The following is an 11,812-nucleotide window of genomic DNA, read 5'->3' as shown; positions in this document are numbered from 1 at the left end:
ACAGATAATCTAATTGTTCGATTATCTGTCGACGAAGTTGTTATTGTGAACTTTGGTGACATTTATCGCCACATAGCTGTATGTATTAATTTGACACTCGGGCATTCGTGCTAAATGTGTTTACGTGTGAAATTCGATATGACGAACACAAGGTGACCAGTGTCTGGAGCAAAATTAATTAATTTTTTTTTGTATGTTGTTACATGATGCACTCAACAACAAATACAGCTGCCTGGTCTGTATATAATCTGTCTGGACCAGACAATCCAGTGGTCAACAGAATAAGCATCGAATACGCATTTGGGATACGATGACATGTGTCAGCCAAGTCAGCGAACCAGCCCACCCGATCCCGTTAGTCGCCTATAACGACAGGAGTAGGCTGATGAAGACTAATTCCAACCCGGATCCTGACGGGTACACGTAGATACGTCTAACGTCATAATCCCGTCTAACCAGAAAAAGAAGAGATACTGACCCTCGGTTCTGCTTGAATTTCGTTCCCAGTTTGAACATTGGCATATTTTAAGTATTGGTAGATACTGTATTCGTTGTTTCACACTTCATGCAAGCAGTCAAAACACTAAGCATCCAAATATTGCCTTGCACCAAGAATAAAAAGTTAAGCGCCAGCCTATTTCAAAACTAAGATATAAAACTGTGGAAATGTTAGGCTAAACTAACTGGGAAGACCAATCCATATTTAGAGAAGGTTCATTGGGTAACTATTTTAGGAATGTCATGATAATTTGTATTTACAATTAACGGAAATATGTTACAGATATGATGATACTGCTTTTTAAATCAAAATAACTATTCCTGTTGTGCTTATACAACACTATTCAAATTAGGTTTCACTTGTAAACAGTGACAATCATGTGACCACATAACAGTCATTTCTGACTTTCACTTTTCAAAAGAGCGTAACCTTTTTGAGGAAAACAAAATGCATGTTTTCCAAAAGCGCGTGCATCCTGTTGAAAGTAAAAGATAGTTTCCATTATGGCTTCGTTTTTAAACTAAAAGTACTAAACCAGATCATGATAGCTCTTTTTTTTCTTAAAGATTTCCTATGCGCCAACCTATATTTTTTCCAAACATACCGGGTGTCGCTTAACTTTTTATTCACTGTATCATATTTTCTATTTTGTCCATTTTTATTAATTGACTAAAATGTCATAGTCGTTTGGAAATGTTACAAATTACTGACATAACAATATATTTTGTAATATGAAATGTCACCTGAAAATGTTTATAAATTTCTTTCGTCCTAATACAGAAATGCACGCATATGTTACGAAATAGCCTTAGTGGCGGATGGGCCCATTTATGAGGACAAACAAAGCGTTGCTTTTGACATGTTTTCCACATCCATTCAAGATAAAAAATATTTCATTGTAATTTCGGTACAAAACGGAACACGACTACCCTACTACTATCCACTATCTCCCTGCTCATGTCGTCCCTTGTGATGTCATTCGCGACCAAACCGTCTTTGTCAACCATTGTACGCATTGTAATGCAGTTGTGTTATAAAAAAAGCTTAACCTTTATATAAATGGGGCTATTTTATTAAACATGCCAAACCATTGGGTAATGTATGGTCTTGGTGAAAGGTAATAAGATTTGCCCATTCACATGATGAGATGGCCCGACACTTGCCTCCCACGCCTCGGTCAATAACAACCACATTTACTATAATAAATGTCAGCCAGCGCTGGAAGGCTGTGGACCATCTGCAACCCCCGCGCGAGGATGACTCTTCCCCTGCCTGCAGATCATGAACGATTATTATCAAATGCCAGATGATCCAGCTCGTACAACGACCAAGAAACCACGGATGTCTGGGCGAGTGAAGAAGGGGTTGTTTGTGCTGGGTGCTATTGTCATCGCTGGCGTCCTCGTCGCCATTATTTGCATCGCTGTCCTGCCGTCTTCATCAGATGACAAGAATGACGACCACCCGTTCCTGTGTGCAATGTCGAAGGATCCGTTCAGCTATAACCACGACGACGCGGACGGTAAGCTGCGTGATTATAACTGCTGTTTTTACGTCTTGGTTACAAATAATAATTTTAAAATTATGTTCGACTGGCGTACTTGTTTCATTAAGGTAAGCAATCAAACTGGTTCCTTTTCTTGGCTGAAACTACGGCCATGTTGAATATCGACCGAGATAATTCCTCCAGGTTTCCTATTCACGCCTTGAGACTGGCCCACCTTCCTTGGGTTTCATTAAGTCATTGAGATGTCATATACAATCTGATATAAATACATAGAATGTTTACTCAGGTAAAAAATGTTTCGATATTGTACGTACGCTTCTGTAATATCACTGACATGTCGACGGTTCATGTTGACCGTTGTGTCAGGAAATCAATGACTAATTAAGATTATATTGGGAGGTAATCAGGGCTCTATTTGAAGGTCCTCCCCACTGGATGAACATCTCGGAGAACACACGATGCTGTGGAGGAACTCATCAGTCGCCTATCGATCTACTACGGAAAGATTTGACGTGTACAAAACTCTCCAACATCTCCTACAACACTGACAGACAAGGCGCTCTGCCAGGCAGTCTCAAGAACAATGGTAAGAGGTAGTCTTAAGGCATTGTCGAACCAAGCCACAGTGCCAGGCTTTGGTGCTTTTGATTTTTCTTGTGCTTGAGTTATTTCTAAGCCAGTAAGAGTATTGTTTCATAATGAACCAAGCCACACATTTGTTTGGGTTTATTTTTAACACCAAATAATGATCAAGTGATATTGTCGCTGCCTATAAATAATCGAGTCTCTTCAAAAACATATCATTGACATAACAAGCATGATCCACGGGTTTGACCAAACATATTAAAACCTGCTCTTAACGCAATGAGGTATCATAATTGTGTGTGGTCTATTGGATTGAGCGTCAGTGCTTCGATCCATCCGTTATTTCTTGACAGAGCGTTAAGACTGGGTTAATGTTAATTATAACGATACACTGGTGGGCTAACGTTATAAACCCTAACTACTGCTAGCAACCAAACACAGGCTCTGTACGAGTACAATGATCTTGAACGGAGCATATCTGAGGCGCTATTAATGCCGCCTCTACTGTCAACATACTGAATCTCTGTGTAGTAGGAATTTTCTTTGCATTGTTTATTGGAGTGAGTAAGTTTAGCTTCATGTCGCTTTTTAGCAATGTTGCAGCAATATCTCGACGGGAGACACCAGACATAGTCTTCACACCATGTACCCATGTGGGGAATCGAATCCGGGTTCCCGGCGCGACAAGAAAACGCTTTAAATGCTAGGCTGCCACAAAGCCCTTCGTTTGTTGGAACAAATCCAAAACCAACCACTATTGTAGTCTTCTTTTGTTGTGTTTCCAGTTTTCCTTATTTTTTCTCTTGAGTATACAATTGACTTTATGTTGGTTCCTGTTTATCTGTACAAGACACGACACATGGCTTAGATAGGATGTTATTGTTAGGTTCTGACATCAGGGGTATCCGACTTAATTAACCATTGTCTCCCATGTAGTGAGACACATTCCCCGACACCATGTTGTATAAATGAATAAAAAATCTTTTAGGTTTCATATGGTTGGGACCTGTGGAAATCCGTCTTAGAACTGTCTTTCGGTAACGCATGCTCGCCGAAAGAGGCGACTATCGAGATCGGATGGTCAGACTGTCTGACTCGGCTGACACATGTCATCGTTTTTCATTCGCGTATATCCAGAGACGAGTCAGAGAGTTAAAATTTAAAGTCACTGGGGCAATATTTCAGTCACATCGTGACTCCAGAGACGAAACTACCACAGTAAGGAAACACCGGGCTTGCACACTATTGTTGCTACAAAAGAGCTGGACAAGGCCACCAAACCATCTAATTATGAAGCTTTGTAACCTATCGTGCTTTCATGAAAAAAATGTCTCGCAACGCGCCAGTTTTCGATGTTTATGCTGATGATCACTGCATTGTCTGGTCCAGACTCGATTTGTTTACAGACTGCCGCCATATAGCTGGAATATCGCTGAGTGCGGCGTTAACCAACAAACCAACCAACCAAATTACATTGATGGTGATGTTCACGTAAAGACCTTGATCATGTCGTAAGGTTGGTATAATTTATAAACTCGCCCAAAGATTACAGCTGACACTTCCTGCTTGATATTTGTCAGCTGGTAACAAATGTTACCAAATTAACTTATTTATCTCCATTACAATTCACCTGACCAATTTCTCACCTACTTAACACAAGATAGATTCAAATGACTCGCATTATAAGGGGATCTTGTATATATTACATCAGGGTAAAAGAGTTTAATACCACCAGAGTGCAGTTGTACTAAACATCCCCAGCGCTATGACTACCTTACGTCTGTGTTATGTATGGTATTGGAGTTACTGTCACCTTAGTGCTAGGACTACCTTACGTCTGTGTTATGTATGGTATTGGAGTCACTGTCATCTTAGTGCTAGGACTACCTTACGTCTGTGTTATGTATGGTATTGGAGTTACTGTCATCTTACTGCTAGGACTACCTTACGTCTGTGTTATGTATGGTATTGGAGTCACTGTCATCTTAGTGCTAGGACTACCTTACGTCTGTGTTATGTATGGTATTGGAGTCACTGTCATCTTAGTGCTAGGACTACCTTACGTCTGTGTTATGTATGGTATTGGAGTCACTGTCATCTTAGTGCTAGGACTACCTTACGTCTGTGTTATGTATGGTATTGGAGTCACTGTCATCTTAGTGCTAGGACTACCTTACGTCTGTGTTATGTATGGTATTGGAGTCACTGTCATCTTAGTGCTAGGACTACCTTACGTCTGTGTTATGTATGGTATTGGAGTCACTGTCATCTTAGTGCTAGGACTACCTTACGTCTGTGTTATGTATGGTATTGGAGTCACTGTCATCTTAGTGCTAGGACTACCTTACGTCTGTGTTATGTATGGTATTGGAGTCACTGCCATCTTAGTGCTAGGACTACCTTACGTCTGTGTTATGTATGGTATTGGAGTCACTGTCATCTTACTGCTAGGACTACCTTACGTCTGTGTTATGTATGGTATTGGAGTCACTGTCATCTTAGTGCTAGGACTACCTTACGTCTGTGTTATGTATGGTATTGGAGTCACTGTCATCTTAGTGCTAGGACTACCTTACGTCTGTGTTATGTATGGTATTGGAGTCACTGTCATCTTAGTGCTAGGACTACCTTACGTCTGTGTTATGTATGGTATTGGAGTCACTGTCATCTTAGTGCTAGGACTACCTTACGTCTGTGTTATGTATGGTATTGGAGTCACTGTCATCTTAGTGCTAGGACTACCTTACGTCTGTGTTATGTATGGTATTGGAGTCACTGTCATCTTAGTGCTAGGACTACCTTACGTCTGTGTTATGTATGGTATTGGAGTTACTGTCACCTTAGTGCTAGGACTACCTTACGTCTGTGTTATGTATGGTATTGGAGTCACTGTCACCTTAGTGCTAGGACTACCTTACGTCTGTGTTATGTATGGTATTGGAGTCACTGTCATCTTAGTGCTAGGACTACCTTACGTCTGTGTTATGTATGGTATTGGAGTCACTGTCATCTTAGTGCTAGGATTACCTTACGTCTGTGTTATGTATGGTATTGGAGTCACTGTCATCTTAGTGCTAGGACTACCTTACGTCTGTGTTATGTATGGTATTGGAGTTACTGTCACCTTAGTGTTAAGGTCGCTTTGAACATCGGCACCCTGGTCCCAAGCTGCTAAGGTAGGTTGACATGCAATCAAAAGTTACCAGGTCTTACCCCCCTATCTTTCCACGATTGTTCATTCCTGCTCGAACTTAGGGATTTTCCCCTTCTTCCAGATCACGATATATCACTGTGTTCTAACAACAAACGCACGCTACCCGGAAACTTAAGATTTAAAAATGTAGGTCACTCATTACCTGTGTCTAAGATGCTTCCTTGTACAACATATGTCAAGTAGCAGCGACTGATTACTGTTTTGTTTAAGTTGAAATGTTCTCTCATGATGGAAATTGTTTCACATTTAGGTAGGCCGGTGGAGAAGCTTAGTGGTGAGGGCGCCTGGTCATCACGCTGAAGACCAGATTCTACTTTCATGAAGCACTAAGGTGATCGTAAGTCACTAAGGTAACCTTAGTGCAGTGTTAAAGAAAGGGGCTCCTTTCATGAAGCAGCTTTTACAAAGGTTATCCTTAACATTCTTTAACATTGCTCTAAGGTTACCTTAGTGACTAGGGATCATCTTTGTGCTTTGTGAAAGGAGACTCGTGGTTCGATTCCCCACATGGGTACAGTGTGTGAAGCCCGCTCCTGATGACCCCCGCCGTGACAATGCTTGAATGTTGCTAAAAGTGGCGTAAAACCATGCTCACTCACCTGCAGATATGTAAAATGTATGTCTATTTCTTGTATCTCTCGAGATATTGCTCATATATTCATACCCACTCATACGGCATTCTAATATCACGGCTGTTACACCAGATATGTGGTTCACACATGTACCCATGTGGGGAATCGAACCCAGGACTTCGGCGTGACGGGCGAACGCTTTGACCAATAGACTACGAAGTATTACGAGAGTCCTTTTTCAGCTATATCATGAATATTGTCGTACAATGCAGGCCAGGGAGCAACTCTGTCCTTCTCCAGCGAGGATTTGGTCACCGACGACTTCCCCTTTACGAACGGAGACCACTTCGCCCTGGTATCTATGCACTTCCACGAACCATCGGAGCACCATATCAATGGCACCTTCAGGCCGGCGGAGGTAGGCCCGCGTTATATATCATCACATTTTTATATTCTTGTTTTTTTAACAAATTGTGGATGTTTTACATCACTGTAAGGGCAAGCGAGATCTTACTCAAATACTGTAACGTACAAATATATTTGTTTGCCAGACTGCTGTATAATAACACCATCACCAACACTACAGCTGTAGGGCGAGGGGATGGAAGCATTCGATTCAGGAACAGGCTAACCAATGATTGATAGTGTGAGCATAAATGAACGCTCTGTGTAAATCGGACCCCTGAATAACTGAAAATCATTCTGAACCCGGGGGGTGATGAGGGTGCGTTGGCCAGTTACATCACACCTACATGAATTGTAATGACAATTCATTAAGTCATGACTATACTTGGTTATTAAGGTTGTACCTATTAATGAAGGGGCCTATGTAGAGGTGTGGTATGCAAAAACATTGTGTCCTCTCTCTATATAGGGACAGGTCACCATACTCATGACTCTAGGTTCCATCAAAGCAAATAACGGTTCCGATTTTCTCACCGCACCAAGGTGTCAGGCCTTGACATGACTGAATACCATTCACAGATTCAAACTCACTTCCTCACTTGCTGGCACCTATCAAACATTCGGTTATAAAGACACCGTACCATTTAGAGATAGGTCAAATGCAAGAGATGATATATCTAGGGTTACAGTTTTTCAGATTCTGAGACGTTTATTGAACTGAATGTCTTCCGGGATTCTTCTGCCAACACACAAAGTCAGCGATCTAACCCACTCAGCCAGCGCAGCTGGAACACGTTGCATGCTCTTATATATGCTACATACCACTATTAGGTGTTTATCAACAATGTCCTTACGGTGAAATTTGTTTAATTCTTATCAGTGTACATGCAACATCGTCGTTGTTGTAGTTGCATCTGGTCCACTACAACAAGAAGTATGGCAACATCACAGAAGCTGTACACATGCATGATGGTCTAGCCGTTATTGGGATTATCCTCGAGGTAGGTTCTGTTGTATATTGCTACCCACTCTGTAATGAGTGAGTGCGCTGTGATGAATTCACGGTACATCTCTACTGCATGTAGAGTTGATTGCACAATTCCGACTATATTATTACCATGTCTTCGTGAATCGCCACCGGAACAGTCCTCATGCAGTAGTCACTACAATCGGAGTACCCGGATGTGTCCATGGTGTTCATCATTTCAGAGCAGTGTATAACCGACGCTGAAACCAGGGTATGTTAGTCAATGGCTCTGTGGTATTCATCATATGTAGAGACAACCTTTTCATGGTCTACCATGCTATTAGATCAATTGCAGGAAACTGTCTAATGTCCCCGCGTTCCTCTCAACAGCAGGACAACGTGTCCACTAACGCCGCCCTCAACACTCTCATTGACGGGATAGCAAAACTCGGCAGTCCTCAGAGTAAGTAGCAAAATTAAGACACCTAACATAATACCCCCAATCTGACACATGTACAACACCACAAGTCCCACTCATGTACAACACCCCCATTCTGACACATGTACAACACTCCGAATCTGACACATGTACAAAAACCCCAGTCTTACACATGTATAACACCCCCAATCTGACACATGTACAACACCCTCAATCTGACACATGTAGAACACCCCCAACCTGGCACCAGCACAAAAACCCCAGTCTTACACATGTATAACACCCCCAATCTGACACATGTACAACACCCTCAATCTGGCACGCTTACAACACCTCCAATCTGACACATGTATAACACCTCCAATCTGACACATGTATAACAACCCCAATCTCACTCATGTACAACACCCCCAATCTGACACATGTACAAAACCTTGACTTGACACAACACCCCCAGTCTGACACATATAGAGCACCACCAATCTGACACATGTACAACACCCCAAATGTGACATATGCAAAACACGCACCTTCTGACACATGTAAAACACCCCAAATCAGACACAGGTACAACAACCTTGACCTGAATGAACACCTCCAGTCTGGCACATGTACAACACCCCAATCTGACACGTATACAACACCCTCAATCTGACACAAGTAGAACACCCCCAACCTGGCACCAGTACAAAACCCTCAATCCGGCACGTTTACAACACCTCCAATCTGACACATGTATAACACCTCCAATCTGACACATGTATAACACCTCCAATCTGACACATGTATAACAACCCCAATCTCACCCATGTACAACACCCCCAATCTGACTCATGCACAACACCCCCAGTCTGACACATGTACAACACCTCCAATCTGACACGTGTACAACACCCCCAGTCTGACTCATGCACAACACCCCCAATCTGACTCATGCACAACACCTCCAATCTGGCACATGTACAACACCCCAAATCTGACAAGTATACAACACCCTCAATCTGACACAAGTAGAACACCCCCAACCTGTCACCAGTACAAAACCCTCAATCTGGCACGTTTACAACACCTCCAATCTGACACATGTATAACACCTCCAATCTGACACATGTATAACAACCCCAATATCACCCATGTACAACACCCCCAATCTGACTCATGCACAACACCCCCAGTCTGACACATGTACAACACCTCCAATCTGACACGTGTACAACACCCCCAGTCTGACTCATGCACAACACCCCCAATCTGACTCATGCACAACACCTCCAATCTGACACGTGTACAACACCCCCAGTCTGACACATGTACAACACCCCCAATTTGACACATGTATAATACCCCCCTCTAACACATGTTCAACACCCCAATCAGACATATCTACAGAAGCATAAACAGTTGTGGGATCTGATCAGAATGTGTAGACCCTATACTCTCATATGGACCTAATGCACCTAGTTATTGGGGATGAAAAACCTGTCGGCCATGAGGACCTGCAGAAAACAAAAGCTGTGGGTGAGAGTTGTTTTCAGTCACTACCGAAGACAACTCCGAACGCTGGAGACGATTCTTAGGATGTACGACAGTAAGGTAACCGATGTAAATAAAATTATACAATTCCTGTCCATGACAATTACATTGTTGATTATGCTTCTACTGTGCTGGTTGTATGTTGACAGCGTTAACTGTATTTCTGCACTGCTGACAGAAATTCTTCACTTCTCATCATAGGTAAAATCAGCGTGAACCTTGACCCCAGAGAGCTCCTCCTGCAGGGAGGCGGCTTCTACACATACAAGGGTTCGCTCACCAACCCGCCCTGTTCGGAGTCTGTCAGATGGGTCGTCATGAAGAACGCTATTCATACCACTGAGGCAAAGGTGAGTCATTGATCCACTGGGTCCACAGTAGGCCTTGTTTCGGGTGAACAACTCATTGCTTGTTTTAACCAAGTATGTATGTTTGTGCCTTTTCAGTAGAACTCGTTGATCCAGAAATTGTCACAATGCATTGTAAAGAATCGAACGCTTTAACCACTAGATAATTCCCGTGGCTGATCTTACCCTTTCTCGCGCTATCGACTTTGATCCTTAGAATATTCATGATATGGATGTAGCTATAACACTGCGGGCTATTGCAGTGACTTACTCCTGACAATGTAAGTGAGTGAGGGAGTCTGGTGTAACAATGCTTTGGACAAGGCTTATATTGTTGCGGCGGACCAGCGAAATGTGGGAGGGAAACCCGAAGTCATGCAGATCTTGGACGTGTACATGTTTGTTGACAATCATAATCTTGGTTTCGCGGTGGTGACAAACTGTGCTTTGGGCGAGCAGTTACTGTGCTCTCTAATCGAAGTTGAAGACTGTGTTCAGTTCCCACATCCGCACAGTATTCAAAGCCGTGACAACCGAATTCACCCACAATAGACCAAGGATGTTATTGTATGCCCACTGCGTGATTGCAACCTGGTTTGTCTAGTTTTAGGCCCTGGCTATACCTGGTGTGCCTATCCACGCTCGAGTGATTTCTCTATGGGTCAGTAAGAGCAGTGGAGTCACTGACCTGTGAAATCTGCTTGGGAGAGGTTATTAAAGAGCTTGGGGTGTCAAGATGCTTACTAATGAGATTGGATTAATTAGAGGGGTTTATCAGTTAAGATAGTCCAAGTGATCTGACAATAGTTTCCGGTAACGTACTGGCACCGTTCACTGGTTGGTGAAGCAGATCATAAGTTACACATGCAGGCACGCACGCACGCACATCTGAAAATTAATTTTCAATAATATCAGACACTCGATTGTCCGGTCCAAGCTGGATGTTTACAGTGTCCCATCATTAAACAAAATGTAGCTAAGCGCAGTATTATTCAAGCAACAGGTTAAATTACGATCTACATTGATCTTCTCTCCCACAGGTGCTTATACTGAAGTCGCTTGAGGTCTTTGGCGGTGGCACGCTCACCACCTACGGCAACGAACGACACGTGCAGCCTCTCAACGGTCGACCTGTCTACTCCAACACGTGTTGATTATGTGTTTTGGTAGCATGTTCATTGTTCCAGGAACACGTTTCTATGTCATTAGGTTATTTTGTCTCTTGATGTTAATTGACAGTTGTTTCACGTATTTTTTTCTTGAACGACTTGCTCGAATGTAGCATTTGTAGTTCGTTGGCGTAACCTTGATGGGTACAACACCCCAGGACGCCATGACAGGAGAAGACGTAGACAAAAGGTTTGCACATTCACTATTTATAATTCATGTCAGGAGCTAGTATCTCCACTGCGGTTGTGAACAGATTCATATTAAAATTTTCTTGTTAAGGTCACTTAAACAGATATTCCTGTTTCTCATGACATTGTTTTCAAAACTTTCTGTAAAGTTTCGTTGGTTTTCTGTAAAGCTTCTTAACTCACTTAAACATAACTTTGAATCTGGTGAATGATATAAGAATCCTACTTTGCTTGGTATTTACAAACTGAACTTTGGACAGGTTGTCATGAGAATCAAGAATTTATTTTTATAGGCCAATATATATCTACAGTACTTAATCTGTTGAAATGTACTCGTGTCTATTCGTGTATATGATGTCTTCCGTATATCAAATCAAACAGTATTC

At 42.3% G+C, this 11,812-nt stretch overlaps 1 protein-coding gene across 1 annotated transcript; it reads left to right on the top strand.

Annotated features, from left to right (window-relative positions):
- Positions 1-1,798: 1,798 nt before the first annotated feature.
- On the top strand, positions 1,799-11,222 carry LOC137255574 (carbonic anhydrase 1-like). The gene is made up of 7 exons (XM_067792998.1): positions 1,799-2,021; positions 2,428-2,592; positions 6,650-6,795; positions 7,691-7,783; positions 8,140-8,212; positions 9,923-10,071; positions 11,109-11,222. Exons 1-7 carry the CDS (start codon positions 1,799-1,801, stop codon positions 11,220-11,222), a joined length of 963 nt encoding a protein of 320 aa, XP_067649099.1.
- Positions 11,223-11,812: the final 590 nt, after the last annotated feature.

The sequence above is a fragment of the Haliotis asinina genome, chromosome 11 (assembly GCF_037392515.1).
Source record: "Haliotis asinina isolate JCU_RB_2024 chromosome 11, JCU_Hal_asi_v2, whole genome shotgun sequence".
Lineage (NCBI taxonomy): Eukaryota > Metazoa > Mollusca > Gastropoda > Lepetellida > Haliotidae > Haliotis > Haliotis asinina.
Note: the sequence above shows the minus strand (reverse complement) of the source record. Positions and strands in the feature narration are given on the sequence as shown.